The sequence below is a fragment of the Dendropsophus ebraccatus genome, chromosome 7 (genome assembly GCF_027789765.1).
Source record: "Dendropsophus ebraccatus isolate aDenEbr1 chromosome 7, aDenEbr1.pat, whole genome shotgun sequence".
NCBI classification, from domain to species: domain Eukaryota; kingdom Metazoa; phylum Chordata; class Amphibia; order Anura; family Hylidae; genus Dendropsophus; species Dendropsophus ebraccatus.
Window position 1 is genome coordinate 80376878 of NC_091460.1, and position 27645 is coordinate 80404522.

Below are 27645 nucleotides of genomic sequence, written 5' to 3' on the forward strand. Positions count from 1 at the left end.
GAAGAGCAGGAAGAACTGTCTGCAGCTCCTCTCATTGTCCCCTATGGCCCACACGCTGACATGGTTACTCTGCCCTATGCCGGACGGAAAGGATCACATCAAGAGAGGTGTAATGTGAGAGGTGGTTTTACTGGTGGCATTGAGCAGAAACTCTCTGCAGCAATGCCAGGCTCCCAGCTGCCACCTCTGCATGAGCAGCCGCTGTGTGATCTGCGCATACACAGAACAGTTTCTCCGATTGGAGCAAGTGCACAGGGAGGGCTCTGATTGGCTGCAACTGCAGACCAATCAGAGGAAAGCAGGAAGACACGGACTGACCGTGAATGACAGGCATATGCAGGAGAGAGAGAAGGTCGGTTAGTGACGCATTGTCACAAAATGGCGGCGGAAAACGGGGGTCGACAGTCAAGAGGAGGACCTCAGGTTTTCAACTTCCTGTGGGGAGGAGCTGTGACCAAAAAGAAGACCAAGCTGCAGGAATCCATTAGGTAAGTATATTGCAATGTTATATAACTTTACCTAACCCTTTCATTGCAGGTTAATTTTTTTTCACCGGAGTACCCCTTTAAATGCCGGTTGGACCATTCTTTGCAGCTGCTTTATTTGTACTTCATGTACTGTATTTTCTCCCCATCTTTTCTACTTTACAGGTGGCTGTACCTTATATGCTAGTATCTAAACTCACAGTATTGTGGACCAGTAAGCTGCCAGCCATGATTTGATTGCCTTCCCCTTTGTGTATACATGCTTACTGGGGCAGCAGAGGAGACAGGCATTGATCAGACTAGCAGTTCATATGCCAGTGCTTAGTAAAAACCTATTTTTTTACTGACAGGCCACTTAAACACATGCTTTACCCCAGTATCCTCTCCTTATTTTAGCTATACATACTGTGTGTGTTCTGCATTTTGCCGCCACATGTGTCTCAGAGATGATTTTGTAGTGATGACTAGGGCTGGGCGATATGGCCAAAAAATAAAATCTCGATTTTTAAAAAATTTTGGACGATTCTCGATTTAAATCTCGATTTTTTTGTTTTTGCTAAATAAATAGGACATTTTTCTCCCTGCAGCATCAGATACGATTTTATTGACGTTTGAGACAACTATATTGTTTCCCAGTGTAACAGTGCTCCTCCTGTGCCCCCATGTAGTAGACAAACACATTGTGTGCCCCATATAAGTAGTTTTCCCAAATATGTGCCCTATGTACTCTGTGCCCCCATATAGTATAGGCCATCTTCTTTGTGCCTTCATCTAGGTAGGGAGTAGTAGTGAGGGTATAGTGGATAAGGGGTGTAATAGTACAGGTAAAGATGAGGAGTGTGGTAGTAGTACAGGTATAGATGATGGGTGTAGTAGTACTACTGAGGGGGTATGGTGTGGACTGGGGGTCACTGAGTGGGTATGGGGCAGGCTGGGGGTCACTGAGGGGTATGAGGCAGGCTGGGGGTCACTGAGGGGTATGAAGCAGGCTAAGGGTCACTGAGGGGTATGGGGCAGGCTGGGGGTCACTGAGGGGTATGAGGCAGGCTGGGGGTCACTGAGGGGTATGAGGCAGGCTGGGGGTCACTGAGGGGTATGGGGCAGGCTGGGGGTCACTGAGGGGTATGGGGCAGGCTAAGGGTCACTGAGGGGTATGGGGCAGGCTGGGGGTCACTGAGGGGTATGAGGCAGGCTGGGGGTCACTGAGGGGTATGGGGCAGGCTGGGGGTCACTGAGGGGTATGGGGCAGCTGAGGGGACACTGAGGGGTATGGGGCAGGCTGGGGGTCACTTAGGGGTATGAGGCAGGCTAGGGGTTAACTGAGGGGTATGAGGCAGGCTGGGGGTCAGTGAGGGGTATGGGGCAGGCTGGGGGTCATTGAGGGGTATGGGGCAGCTGAGGGGACACTGAGGGGTATGGGGCAGGCTGGGGGTCACTGAGGGGTATGAGGCAGGCTGGGGGTCACTGAGGGGTATGGGGCAGGCTGGGGGTCACTGAGGGGTATGGGGCAGGCTGGGGGTCACTGAGGGATATGAAGCCGGCTGGGGGTCACTCAGGGGTATGGGGCAGGCTAAGGGTCACTGAGGGGTATGGGGCAGGCTGGGGGTCACTGAGGGGTATGAGGCAGGCTGGGGGTCACTGAGGGGTATGGGGCAGGCTGGGGGTCACTGAGGGGGTATGGGGCAGCTGAGGGGACACTGAGGGGTATGGGGCAGGCTGGGGGTCACTGAGGGGTATGAGGCAGGCTGGGGGTCACTGAGGGGTATGGGGCAGGCTGGGGGTCACTGAGGGGTATGGGGCAGGCTGGGGGTCACTGAGGGGTATGGGGCAGGCTGGGGGTCACTGAGGGGTATGGGGCAGCTGAGGGGACACTGAGGGGTATGGGGCAGGCTGGGGGTCACTGTGGGGTATGAGGCAGGCTGGGGGTCACTGAGGGGTATGGGGCAGGCTGGGGGTCACTGAGGGGTATGGGGCAGGCTGGGGGTCACTGAGGGATATGAAGCCGGCTGGGGGTCACTCAGGGGTATGGGGCAGCTGAGGGGACACTGAGGGGGTATGGGGCAGCTGAGGGGGTATGGGGCAGCTGAGGGGACACTGAGGGGGTATGGGGCAGCTGAGGGGACACTGAGGGGGTATGGGGCAGCTGAGGGGACACTGAGGGGGTATGGGGCAGCTGAGGGGTCACTGAGGGGTATGGGGCAGCTGAGGGGACACTGAGGGGGTATGGGGCAGCTGAGGGGGACTAGGCAGGCGTGGTAAAGTGTCAGGACTGCGCGGTGAGGTGCAGGGCCGGCGGTCAGGAGAGATGTGGTATCGGCGGCTCCAGCCTCTTCACAGAGCCGCGGCTGACCTCTCCCGCCCCTTACACGTTAGTGCCGCGCTGAGCTGCGTCCCGCTCTCTTACTGTCACACGTGCAGGTCCCGTTCTGTGGAGGAGGCGGCAGGGATCGCAGCAGAAGGAGAGAACGTCGCTGCGGGTCCTGGAGCTGTACAGCGGGCAGCGACGTTCTCTCCTTCTGCTGCGATCCCTGCCGCCTCCTCCACAGAACGGGACCTGCACGTGTGACAGGAAGAGAGCGGGACGCAGCTCAGCGCGGCACTAACGTGTAAGGGGCGGGAGAGGTCAGCCGCGGCTCTGTGAAGAGGCTGGAGCCGCCGATACCACATCTCTCCTGACCGCCGGCCCTGCACCTCACCGCGCCGTCCTGCAACTCTCTCCGGACCCGACACTTTACCGCGCCGCCCGCAATGATTTTTTGTGAAAATCGAATTTACGATTTTCACAAAAAATCAAATCGATTCTAACTGTCTGGGCGATTAATCGAATTAATTCGATTAATCGCCCAGCCCTAGTGATGACTATACCATAAGAAATTCACAGTGATGCTAAATGAACAGACCTTATAAGAAGTGCCAAGAAACCTGCAAGATCAATCCAGTACACAGAAATTGGTAGATAGTGATGTGAGTTTAAGAGCTTAGAAGAGCGACAGTCTTCTGAATAATAGCAAAGACAGGAGAACAGCAATTCTATAGCTATTAGCAGAGGCAGGGGTGCAGCAATTCTATGGCTATTAGCAGAGGTAGGGGTCAAGCAATCCTGTAACTGAAAGCAGCGATGTCATAGCTGATGGCAGAGGCAGGTTCTCTCTGTGTATACTCCTGTCTCAATGTCCCAGTTAATAGGGACAGCCTGAACCTAACAATGTGCAGTGAACAACAAATTCAGTGGAAGGGAGACCCCTAGTGGCTGCTGAAGGTTTTTCACTTCAGAAACCGTAACCTTTTGAATAGACATAAATTACACCTTGGATACTGCTCACATAAAATAATATTGAATGAGCATAAGTTGTATGAAAACTAATTGACCCTTTAAGTTCTGATGGCGTCAGTTTCCCTTGGTTAAATATTGATGTGCATAAAACAGCAGCACTGAAGGATAAATATCTATCATTGTATTGTATTATAATACTTGTGTCATACTAATGGTGTCTGTAATATTCTTGGGTGTACAGTTTTAGGTCGAAATATTACACCTTTCATACTGTACGTTAGTAGCCGAAACTTGTATCACTCACAATCCAAGTCAACTAACAGATCACAGCCATTAACATTGTCACTCTGTGCTGGCTTTGCTGCTTTATTCAGATTAAACTGCCATAAATAACCCACAGAAAATAGAATTAAACTCATATATTCATGGTACTACATACTGTGTTTTGTAGTGGTATATATTCTCCGACGGATGCAGTGTGCATTGTATTCATTCTCAGTTTCCGTGTCTCATTGGTGACCTCCCATAACCTCTGTGTTTGCCCCTATTTCACAGATCTATTTTAGGTGATCTTATTCTTAAAGGGGAATCTGTTTCAAGGACAACCAATGGAATTTAAAAAGTATATGACTGGTTAAAAGTGGCCATAGAAGTAGGTTTATAGTTGAATGTCCAGTGATTGATTGTTTTGCAGACACAGCTATACACCTTGTAGTCCATATTTACCAATACAGTTATTTAGTCTAGCCGTAGGAGATCCTTGACACCTGGTGGCAAGAAATCTGTCTGGGAATATTTTGAGAAAAAAATCTTTCTCAGCTAAAAATTGTTGTCATGGGTTAACCCTACAAATAATTGTGTTGGTTGAAATCGTCCATTTAAAGGGAATCTTTCTCCCTTTTCTGCAAGCTATGGACTGACAGATAATGGTGCAGTAAAATAGTTTGTTTTGTGAACTTTTAATATGTCATAAAATCAGCTATTTTCTGGGGCTTGGGTGTCAGAGGTAGAGCCAATTTGCTCAAGTTCCGCAGTAATGCCCACATTTTAGCTCCCTTCTTCCTCTTGAGCCGTGTATATAGATCATTTGCCTGCACCTGCATACTAATAATGGCAAAGTGATAGGCCCTGTTGTGGGCTTAGGCTTCAATACATCACCAAAGAGAGCTGGCATGCCAGAAGGTGGGAGATGCTTTGGCAGTTAAAGAACTACAAAAACATGGCTGCTTTCTTCCAGAGACAGCACCTCTCTTGTCTCCAGTTCAGTTGTGGTTTGCAATTAAGCTCCATTCACTTCAATGGAACGAAGTTGCAAACCCCAAACTGGAAACAAGTTTTGTAGCCCTGGATAACCCTTTTGAGCACCTTGTCTCCACCTCTTTGATACTTAAACCCCAGAAATAAAACTAGCTTTATGACTTATGAAAAGGCCAACAGCTTTACAATAGATACTATTCCTTTTATTGCCCCTTTTATTTATCCATTGCTGACAGATTGCTTCTAATATCTAGAATTGAACAACAATATCAAAGCTATGTTTGCAAAGTTTCTCCACCTTTTTATGTCTATCTAGACTCTGGAATTGTATTAAAAGCCGAGTTAATCCTTAAAATGTACCTTTAATTAGGCAAGTGTTCCTGATCTGTATGCAGTCTCTCCTGCCAGATAACCATGGGAATGACCATGCCAGTTAACCTTGGATATGTCTCTACCAAGTGAGTTCTGTGCATTAACCTTATCGAATCAGAAGAGGCCTTGTACATGAAACTCGCCCAGCATGGTCACATCCAAGGTTACCCGATCTTCCAGTGGCAGGAGCAACTGTATGCCTATTGGGAAAAGCTGCAGGTACACTTTAAGCACTGTAGCTTGTATGTAAAGACAAAGTTAAAATAACTCCATAAGGATAGCAAGGGACATGTTATAAAAACACCCTCTGATGTAGCCCCAGCCATTCTTACACTTCATACATTAAATGGTGAACAGGACGCTCTGTACAGCCTGGCATCTATATATGGAGGCAGACCAAGCTCTGCTGGAGGAGGGAAGGCCCGACACAAAGAAGAACAGGTAGGCCTCTCGCATGCCTGAGCCTCTTAGCAGCACCTTTGTGTCCCCTGCCATGGACCTCTTTCCGTCTGTGCATGTCTCCTGGGTTTTATACATAAGGGGAAGCTTGACCCTGACGCTGCTTAAGGGCCTTCAGTTTATGCTGGCTGTGAATAAGCTCCCATGACTAACCCAAACTCCATATATTTGTTGTATTCATCCTGTGTAAATCCCCTCCATGCCGGACCATATCATCTGATGTAACCCTGCTTCTTTTTCTCACATTTGATTTTATTAACTCTTTGCCAGTGAATGAGACTTGCATCCGGACTCGAGTTATTGCACTGCATATTGTTGCTGTTGAGTATTAATACAACAATCAATTATATTCCGGATAGATCTAATAAGCATATATAGCTGTGCTCTCTTATACTATGATACTACAGTGGAGAGGGTTTCTTCCTTTTCTTATTTTTTAAGATGTTACAAGATGCCTGACATTTGTAATATAGGGTGTTTGTCACCCATCTACCACACAGTTTTTGGAAGCTGTCAATCTTTCTGTCTGGCCAAGACATCTCAAATGTCAATAGTATTGTTTAGTGCAGTTGTGCACTTTATTCTCTGCTTGGATCATTTTATAGAAGTCACTTGAGTGAAATGCCTAAGCCTGCACTTTTATACAGAGAGATTGAATTTTTATGACATTTAGATGAGCCCTGGTAGGAATTGTCGGGGGCAATTAAATTGTTAAGCCAAATCTACCCTTCCCACTATCTTAAAGTATATAACTTTTTTATGGTCTGATACTAAACTGACTCTTCTGAGAGACTTGGAAAAAATTGTCTTGCACACATCCACTTCTACTATGAGAACAAGAAAGGTTTTTTTTTTTTTTTTTAATGTCCTTGTTTATAGTGATTTCATATTACTGAAAAAACAGGATTACACTTTTTTTAGTCCATGTAAGGACACTACAAGATCATTGCTTTGGAGTTTTTCCTTGTATGTCGAGGTCCACTAGAACGTGTTATCTAGGAAAGTACTTGGTTTATTAAGCTACCTTTTTCCATGTGATTTTCCTATTGATTCACATTGACAATCCTTAAGGCGTTGTAACAGCGCATATATAATATCTTTACATTTCCCCTGCACTGACTGGTACAGGTAGAATAAATAGGAAAAACTTCTGAGTAGTTGTCAGCTAAGGACTCCTGCCTCCCATTGTCTCAACACGTGACTGAAAAACATGCCATCCCTATACGAATATTTGCCTGATTTTGATAACCACATGGGGCGTGGTTTTGTTCATGTGTAGTGACCACAGTGTAGGAAAAGCCTAAGCCTGTCTTCACACATTTGCAGTTTTTTTTGCATTCCTTTGTTTACATAACCGGAGGGCTCTGCCATTTTGTCTAAGTTGATGATATAGGGGAAATTTGTCAATGGCCTTGGTTTTGTGCAAATTTTTGAGCAATCGCTTATGTTATCAAATATTTGCTCTGTGCACTTTTTTACGCTTTTTCTGGTGAAAGCATTGATAATTTCCTCCCTGTGTGTCTTACTAGTTGTAGTCAGATCATTTATGACAAGAAAAACGCCTGCAATGAAACCTGGTAACGCCAGTGATGTGGCAAAGGCAAGACAATTTAGGCAAAATTGCAGAACCCACAAAATTATTTGGGTTTGTATTATGTAAACAAAGAAACGCAACAAGCCTGTGAATGGAGAAACCTAGCCTAAAGGCCCTCTATTACACTGAACGATTATCAGCTTTACTCGGCTGATTACTGAACGTTCAGGCCGATAATCATTCACTGTAATAGCACATGTTGAAAGGCCATGATCAGCCGACATGCATGACATAGGCTGATGGTGGTCTTTCAACATGCTGAACAGATCACGATTTTGTCAGCGATGGTCTGCAGTCCATAGCACTGTGTTAAAGGAGCAGTGGAACAGAGCACCACTGACTTTAATAGGCTGTTTGTTCGGGTGTCCTCTTCCGCCCTCCCTGCTCGCGGTCTGTGCGTGTAATAGCACATGCAGCAAGCGGGGAACAAGGAGGAGTGAATGATGAGCTGTCAGGTTGTACTCTCTTCCCCCAAAACACCAGGCTGTGGCATCTCATACCACACCCCTGGGGCCGGGTCACATATTCCGCACCCTAAAAGCAGTTTTTACGGTAAGACAAGCTTTTTTTTTTTTTTTTTTTTTTTTTTTTTTTTTTTTTTTAGCAAGCTGTTTATTTTTACGTTTTTTTCCCCCAATAGAAATACCTAAGAAAGCTACTTATGGTAGTAATCACATCACATAAGTTCCTTTAACATTAAACAACCTAGATTATAGAAGTATAGAGTCCATCTTTTCTATCTTTGAGAGGTGTCTTGGAAGTCGGCCTATAGAAGACCTGAGATCCTCAGCAGATATTCACTCTCTGTGATCACTATAAGTAAAAGGTTTTAGAAAAAGGTGGCCACTATGTTAATACACAAATTATAAAAAGTATGATGGAATAAAGTTATATAAACCTGGGCACGGCTTGTCATAGACAAGACAAAACATAACAAAAGACAGACAGACAACATTGGGAAAAACACTAGGAAGGATTGGTGTCTATAGACAGCATCCCAGTGATCATACAGCTCATACAGGCTAAGGATTTTGGTGCCTGTGACCAAATTATGTTTCAGAGATTGTAAGGATTGTCTAGCAGGGAAGATAAATAGTCATAAATTTGCTGTAATGAGGCCATTCGTAGAGACATTAAGTTTACACAGCCATTCAAACGACGTGGGTTTAGAGAGCGGTAAATGCAGTCATAAAATTGGGATGCCTGTGGGGGTAAAGATTTTTTCCCTAGGTATCTGGAAGGGCAGGATAATCCGTTTGATAGGGTCCACTATGTCCTCTTTATGAAACAGTTTGGCTTGCAGCCAGGGGGCAATTGCAACGGATGTGAAACTTTAATGTATCGACCGGTTATATAGGAAGGATGATCGACTGGAGAGAAGCAGCACTGTCAGGGAGATCATGAAATGGAAGCCAGATCAGAATGCTCGGGTGGATAGGCACGAACCAAAGCTTCCCAATTTCAGTCCATTTTTTAACCCCAGTATTATCTCTGTCCAGTTTTCAGATCCCACTGTGTATAGTTTGAAGGGAGTCTGCATGGTTTATACAGTTTTATAGAATGGTGGCTGCCAGTGCAGGATATTGGTATATACAACATGTTTATTTTTTTTCGTGTAGGAATATTTGGCAAGGTTGAGACAAATCCGGCTCCAGAATTTCAATGAAAGACAGCAAATCAAAGCTAAATTGCGTGGCGAGAAGGTAAGATGTTTAAGCACATGGCACTTTTAGAATTTAGAATTGCACACTGCATAAGGCCTTGATTTAAACCTTTTGCTTTTGTCCTTTGTGTTTGCCACATAGGGCATGAAATGTAAATTTTTTTGTGTGTGTGTGTCAAATAAAAATTGTTGCACAGAAGTTCCATCTTATTAAAACCATTTTAAGGCAGGCACCATGAACTTTAGAATAGGAACCATTTAGCATTTAGTAACAGGGAATTTATATACAGGTAGCCAAGGAGGAGATGAAGGAAAGTTTAAATAAATGGTAGGGGAGGAGTGAGGGTAATGGCAATTTTATGGCCAATATTATGAATAGTATATCTTGTGAAAGATTTTTTTCAAGCAGGTACCAATAACTCATTGATTGCCCTTATTTAATGACCCCTTAGGTTACAAACCCACTTGGCGGGTCTGCAGCGAGTCTCCAAGCTGCGTTTTTGCAGCGAGACTCGCTGCAGATCCCGACCCTATGCTTTTAATGGCAGACAAACCCGCAGCAGGGATGTACATCCCTGCTGCGAGTTTGTCTGCAGCCCACCCCATTAACCCTTCAGCAAGCCGGAGCGGGGACCAGGTGAAGTATATGCTCCAGCCAGCCGCCCGCAGCCCCGGCCGCCCGATCGCCACCCCCGCAGCCCCGGCCGCCCGATAGTGCCCCCCCCCCCCCCGCAGCCCCGGCCGCCCGATCGCCCCCCCGCAGCACCGATCGCACGCCCCCCCGCAGCACCGATCGCTTACACGCCCCCCTGCAGCCCCGGCCACTCGATCGGGGGGGGGGGGGCGTGCGATCGGTGCTGCGGGGGGGCGTGCGATCGGTGCTGCGGGGGGGGGCGATCGGGCGGCCGGGGCTGCGGGCGGCTGGCTGGAGCATATACTTCACCTGGTCCCCGCTCCGGCTTGCTGAAGACATCGGGAACCGCCGGAGCCGGGATCAGGTGAAGTATCAGCTCCGGTGGCCGGGGGGTTAATGGGGAGGGCTGCAGACAAACTCGCAGCAGGGATGTACATCCCTGCTGCGTGTTTGTCTGCCATTAAAAGCATAGGGTCGGGATCTGCAGCGAGTCTCGCTGCAAAAACGCAGCATGGAGACTCGCTGCAGACCCGCCAAGTGGGTTTGTAACCTTAGGCTGTGTTTTTGACATATGCATTCGGACTGCATTCCAGATAAAGTGAAAAACGCACTTCTATTTGTAGCCCAATAGTCGTGCGATGTTGCCAGGATGATTATCTATTGGGGGAGAAATGGGAGCATGGTTTCCACTATGTTCAGACCCGTTCTGAATGCATGTGTGGAAACACAACCTTATACAGTGATCTTGCAGGTGGGGCCACATGAATGATTACTAGAACGCTTGTGTGGCCACTTAATTGAATGTGTATATGATAACATATTAAAGGACAAGTGCCATGAAAAACTTTTTCCCAGTAATTGAAGCACATTACAAAGTTATATAACTCTGTAATATGCTTCAATCACCTATCTGCCTCCCTTCCCTGTCTTTTTCCCCCTCCAGGAAGTGTCCTGACTCACACAGACCTGATTACTGTCGTCACCGTCACCAGGCAGCTCCTCCTGTCATCAGCAGGAGGGCTGCTCTAGGTCCTGTTACACCAGCCTCCCCCTCCCCTCCTTGTCAGGTGACTCTGCTTGCTCAGCTTATCTTCTCTAGTGACATGACTCCTTCACTGAGTCCACGGCAGCAGGAGAGAGGGTGTGAGGGGAGGGGGGAGCTGCCTATGTGCCGGAGTCAGTCAGAGGGAAGATAAGCAAGTGAGATGTGACAAGTGATGGCTTGCAGTTGTTCAGCCAATGGGAGCTGAGCAAGCCTGTCACCTGACAAGGCAGGGGAGGGGGGAGGCTAGTGTAACAGGAGAAGGAGCTGAGAGAAGAGCTTGGTGACGGTGACAACAGTAATCAGGTCTGTGTGAGTCAGGACTCTTCCTGGTGGGGGGTGGAGGGGGGAAAAGACAGGGAAGGGAGGCAGATAGGTGATTGAAGCATATTACAGAGTTATATAACTTTGTAATGTGCTTCAATTACTGGGAAAAAGTTTTTCATGGCACTTGTCCTTTAATGTCTACACAAATGATCCAATCAGATGACAAAGAACAGTTTTCTCATTTGTTAGCTGATCACTGACCATTTTACACAGGGCAGTTATCGGGAATGGACATTCCTGTGAACGAACACTCATAATTGGTCATGTGAAGAAAAAAAAAAAAAGAAAATATAAAAAGATCACCAGAAAAATACCTGTACTTTCTATTTATATATTTACTCATTGTGATCAGATTGTCCCTAAAGGCCCTATTACACAAAATGGTTATCGGCCTTACTTTGCCGTTTACCAGCCTTTCAGGGTGACAATCGTTAAATTTAATAGGACATGCTAATGGTGCGTTTACACAGAACGATTTATCTGACAGATTTTGGAAGCCAAAGCCAGGAATCGATTTGGAAAGAGGAGAAATCTCAATCTTTTCTTTATGACCTGATCTCTGTTTATAGTCTGTTCCTGGTTTTGGCTTCCAAAATCTGTCAGATAAATCTGTCTGTGTAAACGCAGCATTAAAGGCTACGATTAGCCCACATGCACAATGTCGGCTGATTGTGATCTTGCAACATGTTGAAAAATTCACTGCAGCAGACCGCTGCTGACTTCAATGGGCAGCCTGAATGATCTATGGATGTTTCCTTTGTCATCCTGTCATCCTATACCTGCTTCAGCGCCTCCATATCTGTCCTGTATGGCAAAAAAATCACACACTGTTTGTAATAGGGAAAACTGTGTTCCTGTCACGAGTATCTATGCCTCACTTGATTTTTATTTGCCTTTTTTGCAAAAGCTGATTTTGCTCTCCATCAATACCCCCTTGTCCTCCGTTTGGGTGAGGTTTTGCGTCTCTGTTCATTTAAAGTGAATACCACACACAAGAGTTTTGATTAATGAGGTCCATCGTGTTCCCAAGTGAATAACCTTGCATTTTATACATGAAAGTTCATTTATCCTGTCTCTGCACAAGCCTTTTGCTTTCCTACATCCCATTATTATTATATTATCCTTTCGCCATGGACACTTTACACAGTATGCTCTACAGCCTCACCCAGGTCACCCACCTTCTCATAGAAGCTGATCAGATTACCCTGGCGGAACCAGTGCAACTTCTTGGCAACCACAGTATAGATCTTGCTTGGTGACTTTTAAGGAGGGTACTAAATACATAGGTCCAGCATGGAGGTGCCATACTGTTATCTGAGATTCATTCCAAAATTCTTTTGCTCACCACACCTGCAAAATATTTTTATACGTAGTGGGATAGAGATGTATTTTTAGTATTAGTCAAAGTCAAAAATAGCTTTTGTAGAACAAGTCTCAAAAAAGCATTGAGATGTTGTAATAATAATGGTAGAAGACTAAAGGCCCTACTCCATGGAACGATTATCTCCGTATTCGGCCGATATCGGCCGCTACGGACGATACTCGTCCCGTGGAATAGAGTGCAATGATCAGCCGACATCGTTCATGTCGGCTGATCGTTGCAGTCGCTTGTTTTTCAACATGTTGAAAAACAAGCGACTGATATAGCAGCAATCTGCTGCCGTCGCTCCGTTGAATAGGAGCGTCTGCAGCAGACGCTGCTATATCCTATGGGCTGCCCGGACGATCAGCGATCACCCGGGCAGCCCCCCCGCAGGTCCCCTACCACCCCCTCCCGCACTCACCCGCTCGCTGCAGCCGTGGTGAATAGCGGCGGCAGCGAGCGGGGAACGAGGAGCAAACGAGCGCTGAGAGCTCTTGTTTGCTCCTCTGACGACCCGTGTAATAGGGGCTTAAGAATTTCTATATAATAGGTTGTAAAGAACAATCAGTATCTTGCAGATCCTAAAGACCGATAATTAAAGCGTAACTGTCATTTCAGGGCCATTTTTCTGAAAACATTAAATATTAACAGTACAAGCGATTTTAAGAAACTCTGTAATAGGTTTTATGTACTAAAAGAGTTTCCTTCTGTACTGAAAAAGCAATCTCCCAGCCTCCCCCCTCACATCAAATGAAGCAGGATTTCTGTCTCCATTATGTGGCTATGGAGAGGGGAGGGGCTGTTAGGAGTGACTGAGCACAGAGCAGTCCTGCACAGCACAACACCCTGCAATCTTCTCTCAGTAAGTTCATAGATAAGCACTGACCTTTCTGACACCTGAATTTAGCTTTTTAGGTGCCCAGAGAGTCTACAAACAGCTGACCTTTATGTCACCTCTTCCTGCTCCCTCATCTCCCTCAGCCCCTCCCCCCTTCATAGGCTTACAATGGAGAGAGCAGAGCCCGTCTTCACTGGCTTCTCTGTAATGAAGACATGTTTGCCTGATAATGCACAGATAAGAAGTCAGGGGGGGAGGCTGGGAAATTGCTTCTTGAGTACAGAAGGCTGATGAAACCTATTACAGAGTTTCTTAAAATCGCTTATACTACTGATTTCTGCAATAAAAAAAAAAACATGACAGTTACGCTTTAAGCATCAGTAGGAAATGTAGGTATAAAAAGCAAGTGTTAGGGTATAAACCCACACACCGTATATGCAGCGTATTTACTGCTGCGATACGCAGCAAACTCGCAGCAAAATCGCAGCAGATTAGATCTAAATAACTGAACACAGCATCAAATCTGTACCAACAAATCTGCTGCGTATTTGTTGCATATCTGCTGCATATACGGTGTGTGGGTTTATACCCTTACAATCATTTCCTCCAGCGGCTTGCATGTGTGCAGAAGTGATGCTTTTTATGGCGGCTATAGTCAGAAATGGATAGCCATTAATCTAAGCAGCAGACAGCTATTTCTGGTTGGTTAGCTCTCATCAGTGCCAAATCTGAATTGATAACAATGAGAGTGCTCAGACCCTGCTTTGGAGATGTATTGAGTTGGGTAAGGTAAGGACCCTTGGAGGATTTCTTTGCTGCAAATATTGTCATAATAGGGAAAAGCCTCATGTTGAAATGTATAAAACCACCCGCACATACAATATATTAAAAATGTTTAATGACAAAGTTATACCTGTAGTCTCTATTAGCAAAGCCTACACACGGCAGAATTTTCCATCAGAGGTAAGCCCAGGATACTTAGTGCAGTTTCTGTGCAGAATCTGCATTAAAACTATATCTGTAAATAATGTATCACCTTCTTTTCCACGGTGCAAATTTCACATGTGTGAAGAAGAAAGTGAGTCGTCTGAACAACAGTGTAAACTCTATTTGAAAACAAGGACATGTTGATTTCTGGGCAAAAATCGCATTGATTTTGGTGCAGAGTGCACATGGATTCTGTACTGAAATCAGTTGTGTGAACACATCTTACTATTATTTTTTTTTTTGTAGTCTTATGATAAATTATTGCTTCTTTTTGTTCAGGGACAAAATTATTCTGGAGTGAATGGTGCCTCATTGACTAATTCTGTCTCTGTTTTCGGGATTGTGGAGGTCTCAGGCTCAGGTCTCGGTTTTCTACCAAGCATCACGTTATCCCTCATCCATAACATGCTTAGGCTGTGTTCACACATTTTTATTGGATAGCCGTCATTTAACAGCAAATAGCAGCTGTTTTTAAATAATTATAAGCAGTTAGTTATTTAACAGCAATTTAACAGTCATTTAACAGCAAATAGCAGCTGTTTTTAAATAATTATAAGCAGTTATTTGTATAATAATATAGTAATTTGTAAAAAAAATGTCTATTTGGCGTTACAATGGCTGTCATTTTGATGGTGTGGGAACTTAAAGTGACACTTTCACCCCCTTCTCTACACCGGTGAAGAGGGTAAATTTAGCAGTTTTCATACTGTACCTTATTTTAAACAATACGTTTGGTGCTTATTCCAGTAAAATGTGATCTTTTATCATCCACAGATTGTCCTACCTGGACGGGGCTTCATGGCCTGCAGTGCCACTTAGTTCCGCCCACATTGCCGCTGCAGGCCCCGACCCTCCATATGGACCGACCTAGAGGGGGTGGGGCCTAGACCTTTAGGCCATCCAGTTCCAATGGCCATTGAGGGAGGCGGGGCCTAGACGGCTATGATGTCACTGAAGGGCGGGGTCTACGGCGCAGTTGTGGACAGAACTAAGTGGTGCTTCGGCTGAGAAGCCCTGTAAAGTTATCACAATCCGCAGATGATAAAAGATCACTTTTTACTGGAACAAGCAACATGACTTATGATATAAAATAAGGTATGAAAACTGCAGAATTTACCCTTTACACCTGTGTAGAGAAGTCATAAGGCAAAAAGGGGTGACAGTGTCACTTTAAGCCCCTATTACACCGGGAGATCAGAGGGAACAAGAAGGAACCACTGTGCTGCCCAAAAATGAAAAGACGCATTGATTTTAGGGAGCAAAAATACACTTTATTTCTCTATCAGCAACCTGTAAGCTGACCCTAGTCGTCCCTCTCCCCAGACACAAGGCCTGAAAAAAGGCTGTACCTGTGTGGTGTAAAATTACATCACACTCACCATGTCACTCCTTATCAGCCAACATAGATTCTTCTCATCAGGGGTCTTTCGGTCCCTATGTGACCTGCATAGGATGCAAGCACCATGGATATCAGGCAGCATTTTCCCTTTTTCCCTATAGGTGTTTGTAGAAAATTGAACTCTACCGATCAGGACAACCAACCATAAGTAAACACCCTCATATATCATTTTAGCCAATACACTTGAGGTCTGTTTTTGATTCTCCCACAAGGGGTTCATTGGGTATTTAGGGTTGGCCTCAATTGTCTGAACAGGAGTGCTGCAGTTTTTTTTTTTTTAATATAAATCTTTATTTATCTTCATACATAATAACATAAATATAAATATACCCCTCCCTCCCCTCCCCCCGAGCAAATGCCATTACAGTACATAAATTAAGTATTACACTCAACATAAACAATTTCATCCATATCTCTTTTCTATTGCCTAGTTGACTGGGTCTATCTATTTACCTTCTTTTCCTTTTTCATAACTTCCATATAACCTGCATGCTTCTCTCCAGCTTGCCACACTCGGGATATTGGGGGAAATCCAATTTTTAACCACTTGTAATCTTGCTATAAAAAGTAATTTATTTAATCGTATTCTATCTTTCTTCTTTTTTACTTGGGAATCCTCTCCTAACAGCACTAGACCTGGTGTAAAGGGTACCTCACATTTGACTTCTTTTACTATTTCCTCTATCACTGCACTCCAATACTCTCTTATTTTTGGACAATCCCACATTAAGTGCATCCAGTCTCCCGGACTTCCCTCACATCTTACACATTTCGGGGAATCTCTTTTTTATTTTAGCGAAGAAAGAGGGGGTATAATACAGTCTATTTACAATATTGAACTGTACCATTTGGTGGTTACTATTTACAGAGACAAAAGAGTGCTGCAGTTTTTCATTCCCTGATAACCCTTATAATAACCATATCCTTCATTGTCATCAGCTTGTAGTATTTACTGTATACCGCTGTATCTTGCCTCCTCTTATACAGGGAGAAGAAGGTGAGCACTGCCGAAGAAATAGTAATGAAGAATCCGAGCTCAGGAGAAAGAAAATTGAGGCTTTAAAGGTATAAAGGAGGCCCACAAACCATCCACGGCACTGCAGTTTATTGGATTACTAACATAGAAAATATGAAAGCTCAGCATGAACTTCAGGACCTGGTTTACTTGAACCTCCTTTGCGATGTGGGCTCATTCATTAAACCTGTGATTCTTAGGGACTATGATTCACTGTTTTTGAAATTGGATTCTGTGTACATAACATTGGCCTCTTAGGCAGGTAATCCCCCTTGTTATCCATTACATCTGCCTCTGAGGCCTTCGGCTGAAGTCTAGTTGCATATTCCTGACATACCAGCTCAATGTGTATGAAATATGACTTGAAGTAGTGTGCTTGCACAGCTAGCTTATAAATGGATTTGAAGCATCATATCCTGTCTAGATTTGCAATCCATCCCCTCTCATAAACACTTAACAATGCATTTTTTATACCCATTTTGTCTTTGTACATATGTTATTCATCAGGAGCTAACTCAAGACTAAGTTCATGATCTGTGTTGTATGACCTTTGTTTTTTTTTTTTTTTTTTCCTTCCCCTTTGGAGGCCCAAGCAAATGCTCGAGCGGCTGTATTAAAAGAGGAACTAGAACGTAAGAGGAGAGAAGCGGATGAGAGGGAAAAAAGAGCCTGGGAAGAACATGTAAGCAGTGAACACCAAGATGGCTCATGTTATTCATTTGCTGAATTCTTCAGTGTCATTTGTGTCTGAAACATACTCACCCTCCCCTTTGACTTCCTCTTCTTTTACTACATAACAATATGGGATCTAAGGGAATTTCATGAGGATCTTTTGAGTAAAAAATATTTTTCTTGATGTTAAAGTAAAATTAGATCTAGTGGGAGGAGGTCTCCAATAGAAACGGACAATGGTACTAGCTTCCATGGCAAAGATACGAATGTGCATACAATAATCCTTAGCATTTTCTACCTTCAGCAGTCCCACTTTAAATGGTGCTCACTGGATAGGTCACTTGCTGGACTAGCTGCAGAGATCACCAGGCTGTCGCCTGTTATCACTGGGGGAAGCTGCAGGGGATGTAGTGATGTCCGTGCTGCCTCTGTCCTTAAACTATACATATATGTTTCCTGTCCACGGTCCCAGTGTTTTTTTTTTTTTTCCTCTGCTCGCTTCCTGGTGAAGCCACTGGTGTAGCATCAGATCATCGCTCCTGTAATAGGGCCCTAAAGGCCCTATTACATGGCGGATTAGGAGGAGCAAGTGAGCACCGACCTGTCAGATCAGCGCTTACTTGCTTGCTCCTTGTTCTCCGCTCGCTGCTTGCGCTATTACACGCATGGGTAACTGCAGGGGAGCAGCAGGGAGCCCATAGGAGATAGCGGCGGTCTGCTGCTGCTGCTTCTTCGGTTGCATGGATCAATGGCCAGCAGACCATCATTATCGTTAAGGTTTTTTTTTATCATGTTAAAAGAGAAGTATCAGCTGACATTGTGCATTTTGGCTCAGTTCTTCTCACTGCATACAGTGCAACCTTCTGGGGGATTTCTGCTCTGTCGCCATAGCCCTCGTCTCCAGCACCATGAGTGGGAAGCTACCATATCATAATTTTCCACTGTATTTGGGGGAATGCTCAGACCTCTAATACTGCCCTTACTTTTAGAAGCTATATGATAAGGTCCTTGAGGCTGTTGTACAATGCTGAGCTCTATATAGTGTTGGAGAAGAAAGTGGAAATGTACGGCTGAGCCTCGGTTACATTCTTACATGTGGCTTGCTCAGTAAAGGACTCTTGACTCATAAAGGCTGCAGAATTTTTAATTACAGTAAATTATAAAGACTGAAAATTCCATTGATTTCAGTTTGACTAGAAAGCAAGTGCAATACATTCAACAACCTGTTGAGGTACGTTAAAAGTCTAGGCAATTGTGCTTAAATCTCTCCAGAAACGTGTTATGTCTTTGTTAGCATGGCTGTAAAGGAAAGGTTAAATTGCTTTTTCTTGTGGCTTTTTTTTTCACTTTTACAACTGCACAAAGGATTGTGGGTAGCAGATGGCATTTATACTGTTTATAATGTTTTTCTATTTGCCGCACTGACACAACATAAATGTGTCTGATGGTGTTTTTTCCAGCACGGCAGTATTGCCACCTTTTGATTTCCCCAGAGATTTGTATGGTAGTGTTTGCGTTATAGTGTGCAGTAAAGAATGGGGCACTGACACTCTGACTTCATATTATGTACCCAAAGCAGACAGAAATAAAGCTGTCAACTCCAGCAGCTTACATTCCTTCTTCTGTACACTACAATAGACTCATTGACATAAGAGTAGTCTTGGTGCTTTTTATTACTCTCCTGATAGCTGTTAATTAAAGGCCAAAAGAAGCACTTCATAAAAAACACCTTATAAGCTGTGTATTTGTCCTGACCTCTACACAGCTTACAGCGGCCCTCCCTTCCATGGATTGTCACAAAAGAAAGTTTATGAGTTAGTGGCTGTAAAAAAAAAAATAATAATAATAAAAGAAAAACTATTACCCTGACAATATGCAAAACTCGCATTACATGTACAGCAGGAAAGGTAGACCATTAATGGTTTCAATCCAGCAACAAGAAGCAAATTGATTTGTTTCAGAACCTTTGTATGCAGATTGTGGTATATGTAATAATGGTTTGTGCTGTCTGTGGAATAATGGTCCATTTCCTTACACTGGTGTCCACGTGGATTTTCTCAATCCAATCAATGGGAGCTGGACTTTGAGGCAGATTTTTCATTGTGGATTTTAGCCAAGTGACCACACCCTTAATAATACCGTACACAATATGATCTATAGTCAGTGGTCCAGTGAGACTTGCCGAATTATTGACACTGATCCAGAATGCACATTAGTTGCGATATAGTGCTTATTTCTAGCTGCTGTACGTTGCTGTCTGGTTGCATGTACATTATATAAGTTACTGGTAAAGCCATATAGAGCATTACAGGAACAAGAAAGAGATAAAGTGATAGGTGAATGTTGTAATTTAGGGACACTGTGTGTGTGTGTGTGTGTGTGTGTGTGTGTGCGCGCGCATGTACTACCCTAGTTGTTCCATAGATTTGGGCACTGTCCGCATCACTTTACATAGTTTTGACAATTTTGATCTCTTTCCCCATTAGGGCTTACAGTCTAAATTCGCCTATCTGTATGTCTGTATGTTTTGGGTGTGGGAGGAAACCCAAGTAAACACGAAGAGAACATACAAACTCTTGATTTTAACCAAGGACCCCAGCGCTGCAAGGCTACAGTGCTAACCACAGAGCCACCATGCTAAGAATAAGTCTTGGAGAGGTTGGCTTTAAAATTCTACCCATGCAAGATTATCTACCATGTGGAATCATTTGTATAGATGCCAAATTGTTTGTATAAACCCCCGCCAGACATAGACGGATTAGCTGAGTGCGTGGGTAATAAATGTATATGGTCTAATTCACCAATTATGGCATATAATAACTTCAAACTAGCAGAAAGGAAATCCCGCTCGCGTAATCATCTTTGTGTTGATCATTTTTGTCAACTTTCATCTAAGGCATCCGTTCAGTCCATGCAGTGGTAGCGGTTGCATTAACAAGTGATAAGAATAGGATACTTTCACCTTTTATTATTTTTTCTATATGGATGTGTTTATAAAGTGCCAGCCTTTAATCTAAGGGCTAAAATGTATAAAATAAACAGTTGATCCTGTGCCCCTACTGACTCTACTCTACTTGTCGATTACATCATTTAGCATCATAAAGGTATAGCAACACAGAAAATCCAGTGTTTTCAGAAGCTGCAAAGTGGATTACATTTAGAAAAATTGTGAAATGACCGTGACATACAAAAACACAGAAAAATGCAACAGCTCACCGCAATGGCAAGATACAGACCCATCATAGACATGAAAATGGCTAAAGTGACACTGTCACCCCCTATTTGCATTTTGACTGCTCTCCACAGGTGTAAAGGGTAATTGTTACAGCTTTCATTACTTATTTTATATCACACCTCATGGTGCTTGTTCTGGTAAAAAGTTGTTTTTATCACCTGTGGATTGGTATATGTGGGCGGGGCCTCGTGACCTATGTGCCACATCGCTCTGCTCCTAGTTCAACTTAGCCCTGCCCCATCAATGATGTCATCCCCTCATAGGCCCCGTCCCCTCAGCAGCCATTGGAAGGGCCTGCCTAAAGCTCTAGGCCCCACCCCCCTAGATTTCCCCACACCAATGGCTGCTGATGGGGTGGAGCTAGGGGTGGAGCGATGTGGCACATGGGCCGAGAGGCCCAGCCCACATATACCAATCCACAGGTGATAAAAATGACTTTTTACCAGAACAAGCACCATGAGGTGTGATATAAAATAAGTAATGAAAGCTGTAACATTTACCCTTTACACCTGTGGAGAGCAGTCAAAATGCAAAAAGGGGTGACAGTGTCACTTTAAAAGCAGCCCCCCCAACTGCTAAAAAAACTTCCACAAAAGTAATGAGGCTCTTGGCTACCATTTGCAAATGGTGTAAACTACCCCACTACATTACGGTGGCCTCAAAACGGGGCAGTCCTACACTGTACTATGGCCTCTCTATGGCATGAAATATGCCTATGCTTTGGGCATGCAAGATCCATCTAAAAACCGGCACAAGTAATTACACCACCTGGGTGGGATAGGTGGAGTGCACGACCAAGTAGAGGCAGCCACTCCCCCCCCCCCCCCCAATCTGGAACAGAAAAAAAAAGACAAAATTGGTCAGCTCTCCTAGAACACCATTCACACTAGGCAGGAGCACGTTGCTATGGCTGAAGTTGCAAAAACACAGAAAAATGCAACAGCTTACCGCAATGGCAAGATACAGACCCACTACAGACATTAAAATAAGTTAAAAGCAGCCCCCCAACTGCCAAAAAAACTTTGACCAAATTTGTCTTTTTTTCTGTGTTCCAGATGGGGGGGATGCTGCTACTCTACTACTCGACTAGTTAGTGCATGACCTCTACTTGGTCGTGCACTGCACCCATCCCACCCAGGTGGTGTAATTACTTTTGCTGGTATAAGATGGATCTTGCATGCCCAGAGCATAGGCGTATTACACGCAATGGAGAGGCCATAGTACAGTGTAGGACTGCCCCGTGTATGAGGCCACCGTAACGTGGTGGGGTACTTTACACCATTTGCAAATGGTAACCAAGAGCCTCATTATTTTTGTGGAAGATTTTTTTAGCAGTTGGGGGGCTGCTTCTAACTATTTTCATGTCTATGGTGGGTCTGTATCTTGCTGTTGCGGTGAGCTGTTGCACTTCTCTGTGTTTTTGTGTGTTTGCAATTTCAGCCATAGCTACGTGTTCCTGCCTAGTGTGAATGGTGTTGTCTTATTTTCTGTGTTCGAGATGACTGTGACATACAAAGTCTTTTGCACTTGTAGTACACAAATAGTGATCTTATTTATTTGAGATGGTTTATTATAGAAATGAAAAAAGTCATCCACATGGTACAGAAAAATCTCCAGCTTTATGTTGTGTTTATTGCAAATTTCCCCTATTGACTTCAGTGGGGTAGTCAAACACTCCAATAAATCCACATCAATCTACTGATCTGCAGCTACAGGTTAGCACTTGACTGTAGCAGGTGACTGTATTGTGTGTCTGCTTTCTGGACCCCCGGGGCCTAGAGGTGTATTTAGATTTCATGCTAAGACTTCTACAACATCTTTATTATTATGCTATAACACTATGTAATATGGAACTATACTCTTAGCAGTACTTTACTTAGTTATTCTAATGATTTGATACCATTTTTGCAAATAACTTCAATATCCAAAAATCTGATTATATCTTTAGTCCTTGAGCCAGGTGAAAAGCTATGGACCCTTCTGTTTGGAATGTCACCCATTACAAGTATGCAGCATGTGATGAGACCCTGTTAGTCATCAGGGTGGAATACACATTTCTATCTGTCACCATGTGAAAACATTCTCTCACCTGCAGCCAGCAATTCTCATCCCTCGTGAAAGGTTAATTGTAGCCAAAGCTAAGTGTCAGGAGCTGCTCCTGTGTGGTCTCCCAGGTGCAGGCCTTCTTTATTTGACATGTAGAGGTGAGGAGCACGCAGCTTCTCCCCTTTGCACGTACACTGTAGAGGTTTCCCAGCAGTAGCCGTCTGGGACAGAAAGACCTTGGATGAGTCCGGCACAGGTGACATGCACAGTGGTAGCAAATGCCGCTTAGTATATAACCATAGGCGGTATATTACAGTGAAGATTACAGTGAAGAATAAATCTTCACTGTAATATACCGCCTATGGTTATATACTAAGCGGCAGGGGCGTAACTAGAACTAGCTGGGCCCCATAGCAAACTTTTGTTTGGGCCCCCCCCCCCCCCAAACAACTGACCACTAAGCTGTGAAGAGAGAGCAATATGTATATATAGTATTAGGAAAAGCATTATAGCACCATGACCACTGCCATTACCACTATATTGTTACCAACCAAATCCAGTATATTAAGATGAATAATACAAACAGTACCAGTTTACATGGGACAAATATTACCCCCTCTCACTGACTAAAACCCCCACATACTGAATAATGCTACCACTGCTACGGAATAAAATCCACAGTCCAATATCACCATTGGCCATACAGTGGCATGTATAGGCTCCACACAGGCTTTACACACCATAAGTGATCACAGTGCAGTTACAGGCGTCTTCTCCAATCGGAGTTGCTCACTTTTCCCCTTCTTCTCCATCCAGCCTGGCCACCATAAGGACTTCTCTCAGTAGGATCTTACAGACAAACAGTTTAGGTTCCTCACTCATGCCCCAATATCCTACGCATCTATTTGCTCCATCTGTTCCCTCATATAGTGGTCCCCTCTGTATTCATATAGTAGTTAGACAACTGTGTCCCTCATTAAGTAGTTGGCCCCTTCTCTGCCCCCCCCCCCATGTAGTACCGTATTTTTCGCTTTATAGGACGCGCCTTTTGATCAGACGCGCCCCTGATTTTAGGGGAGAAAATATAAAAAAAATATTTTGCTCATTGTCACAGTTTGGAGATAGCAGCAGTGTGATTGGTGCCAATCCCCCCCATATAGTGCCCCACATAGTAGCCAATGCCCCCATATAGTGCCTCACATAGTAGCCAATGCCCCCATATAGTGCCCCACATAGTAGCCAATGCCCCCATATAGTGCCCACATAGTAGCCAATGCCCCCATATAGTGCCTCACATAGTAGCCAATGCCCCCATATAGTGCCCACATAGTAGCCAATGCCCCCATATAGTGCCTCACATAGTAGCCAATGCCCCCATATAGTGCCTCACATAGTAGCCAATGCCCCCATATAGTGCCTCACATAGTAGCCAATGCCCCCATATAGTGCCCACATAGTAGCCAATGCCCCCATATAGTGCCCCCCATAGTAGCCAATGCCCCACATTGTAGCCAATGCCCCCATATAGTGCCCCCCATAGTAGCCAATGCCCCCATATAGTAGCCAATGCCCCCATATAGTGCCCCCCATAGTAGCCAATGCCCTCATATAGTAGCCAATGCCCCCACGTAGTGCCCCCCATAGTAGCCAATGCCCCCATATAGTAGCCAATGTCCCCACATAGCCAATGCCCCCATATAGTGCCCCCCATATATTGCCCTATAGTAGCCAATGCCCCCATATAGTATCCAATGCCCCCACATAGAAGCCAGTGCCCCTCATAGTAGCCAATGCCCCCATATAGTAGCCAATGCCCCCATACAGTGCCCCAATTGTAGCCAGTGCCCTCCATAGTAGCCAATGCCCCCATACAATGCCCCCATGTAGTAGCCAGTGCCCTCATATAGTAGCCAATGCCCCCATACAGTGCCCCCATATAGTAGCCAATGCCCCCAGACAGTGCCCCCATCGTAGCCAGTGCCCCCATATAGTAGCCAGTGCCCCCCATAGTAGCCAATGCCCCATACAGTGCCCCCCATAGTAGCCAATGCCCCATACAGTGCCCCCATAGTAGCCAATGCCCCATACAGTGCCCCCCATAGTAGCCAATCTCCCCTGCGACCAGAAAAACAACATACAGGTTACTCACCTGTCCGCCGGCCCCAGCAGCTCCTCTCCCGACACTCCGGTCTCCCGTCATCCTCCGGGCACAGGCAGCGGGGGACAGAGAGACTGCCGCTGCAGAACACTTCCGGGACACAGGCAGCGTCTCTGTGCCGGAGGATGACTGGAGACCGGAGTGTCGGGAGAGGAGCTGCTGGGGCCGGCGGACAGGTGAGTAGGACAGCGATCCCCTCCGCACGCCCAGCCCGCCCCCTCCATCGCCGCTTAGCCGATCAGGAGCCCAGGAAAGTGCTGCTCATTGCACTTTTCCGGGCTTCTGATCGGCTTAGCTGAACAGCGATAGAAGGGGCGGGCGGAGGGGATGGCTCAGGGCCGCTCACTATGCATATGCATAGTGAGCGGCAATACAGGGGGCGGGGGCATACTTTAACGCGGGGGCCCGGGCCCCCTGAGCCCCCGGGCCCCATAGCGACGGCGTACCCTGCCCCCATGGTAGCTACGCCAGTGCTAAGCGGCATTTGCTACCACTGTGCATGTCACCTGTGCCGGACTCATCCAAGGTCTTCCTGTCCCAGACGGCTACTGCTGGGAAACCTCTACATTATCCTGCATCTCCTGGTTTTACCTTGAGACACCTAGAGCTGGCAGCGGTGAGCTTCTCTAAGCCTACAATAGAGTTCTGCCTATGCTTAGCACAACTCGCCCAGGTGAGCATATTGCTGTTCACCTTTTGTAGCCTCTACTAACCTGTGCTTAAATACTACACTAGAAAGCGCCTCGATCTCTCCTTATGTTTTGTCTTTGCACGTACACGTGTCATTTATACTTGCAACTTAAAGTGACCCTCTGGGCTTCTCCTTACTAATATTCATTTTCCTCTGTGTATGTTTAGAAGTTGCCTGATGTCCATTGTTTTCACCCTGTTAGTAGTTTAGTATTCTGTAGTTGAAGGGGTAATCAGAAGGAAATTTGTCTTTTAAATTATCTTCCCCCCCGTCCCCCTCCCCGTCCCGCGCGCAGCAGCCCCAGCCAGTGATTGGCTGAGCAGTCTGTCAGCTCAGAAAGGCGGCACTGAAGCTGCTGCTGCTGCGTGCAGGACCGCGGGACTGTGCTCCTTCTGCCTCTGCGGGAGGCAGAAGGAGCGCAGGAGGAGCCCTGCAACATGCTTAGGTAAAACATGGTGTTTAAACAAGGGCTGTAAGGACATCGGTAACTATGGCCCCATCGGGCCGTGGAATAGGACCCTTAGTCTCGTACCCCCCCTGCCACTGTCAGAAATGTCTTTCTACACATCACTGTTGGGCACACTGGATCATATATGAAGGGTTCTTTAGCTAGTTTTGACAGTTTTTCAACAGAGATGTTGACATACAGTAACTTGTTTTTATTAAGCCCCACCATTGGAAGAGAAATATTCAATAATCAGAGCTCTGTACAGAGCACAAAATACCAATGCTTTTATTTAACCTTCCATCATTTTAAAACACAAATTCCATTTAATATTGTTCTGCACGCCATAAGAGAAATGCAGATGTGAGAGCAGATAATGCCAACATTTTCCATACCTGCTCATAAAGCTTTATCCAGGTTTAGCCCTGTTTTATTTGGAATATCAGCACTTTTATTCACCAATCTGAGTTGGAATTGCTCCCCAAAGTGTCTGAAGGAAGAAAAGACTTTTTCTAGTAAAACCCTTTCCCTGAGGAGATCCATAATTTCATCTCTAGTGCTTAAATAGCCATTAATAGATCCTGTTCACTATGTGGTTTAATGCCTGGTGGGTGTGTAGTTCTGCTATCTGTGGAACAGAATCAGGTCAGAAGTGTGTGTGTGCGCGTGCGTTTGTGTGTACGTATGTATGTATGTATGTATGTGTGTATATATATATATATATATATATATATATATATATATATATATATACAGTGAGTCCAAGAAGTATTTGATCCCTTGCTGATTTTCTTTGTTTCCCCTCTAATAAAGACACTATCCTTCAGCACTTTTAATGGTAGATATATTCTAACATGGAGAGACAGAATATCAAGAAAAAAATCCAGAATATAATTTTAAAGAATATATTTTAATTAATTTGTATTTCAATGAGGAAAATAAGTATTTGATCCCTCTTGCCAAACACACTCCATACTTAGTGGCAAAGCCTTTGTTTGCAAGCACAGCGGTGAGACGTTTGTTGTAGTTAACCACAAGTTTAGCACACACACCAGGGGGAATTTTGGCCCACTCTTTGCAGATTCTCTCTAAATCATGAAGGTTGGTGGGCTGTCGCTTGGCAACTCTGACCTTCAGCTCCCTCCATAGATTTTCGATCGGATTGAGGTCTGGCGACTGGCTGGGCCACTCCATGACCTTAATGTGATTTTTCTTGAGCCAATCCTTTGTTGCCTTTGCTGTATGTTTAGGGTCGTTATCATGTTGGAAGACCCAACCACGGCCCATTTTTAGAACCCTGGCAGAGGGGAGGAGGTTGTCCCTCAGGATTGTGCGGTACATGGCTCCATCCATCTTCCCAGTGATGCGGTGAAGTAGCCCTGTACCCTTGGCAGAGAAACACCCCCAAAACATTATGCTTCCACCTCCATGCTTGACGGTGGGCACAGTGTTCTTGTGGTCATAGGCAGCATTTTTCTTCCTCCACACATGGCGGGTGGAGTTGAGGCCAAAAAGTTCAATTTTGGTCTCATCTGACCACAAAACCTTGTCCCAATAACTTGGTTCATCTTTCAAATGATCATTGGCATACTTGAGGCGCGCCTCCACATGTTCTCTCTTCAGCAGGGATACCTTTCGGGCACTGCAGGATTTGAATCCATTGTTGCGCAAAGTGTTGCCAATTGTTTC

The 27645-nt window shown here is 45.0% G+C and overlaps 1 protein-coding gene across 3 annotated transcripts in view; it reads left to right on the plus strand.

Moving 5' to 3' along the window:
- NEK1 (NIMA related kinase 1) overlaps positions 1 to 27645 on the plus strand; it is a 130336-nt gene that overhangs the window by 60322 nt on the left and 42369 nt on the right. For all 3 annotated transcript variants that reach the window (XR_011363948.1, XM_069977821.1, XM_069977822.1), the window contains 3 exons: positions 9061 to 9144; positions 16682 to 16759; positions 17296 to 17391. Coding sequence is in view for 2 of the 3 variants with exons in the window: in XM_069977821.1 (XP_069833922.1) it covers positions 9061 to 9144; positions 16682 to 16759; positions 17296 to 17391 (258 nt within the window). In the remaining variant the exon portion in view is untranslated. The remainder of the gene's footprint in view (positions 1 to 9060; positions 9145 to 16681; positions 16760 to 17295; positions 17392 to 27645) is intronic.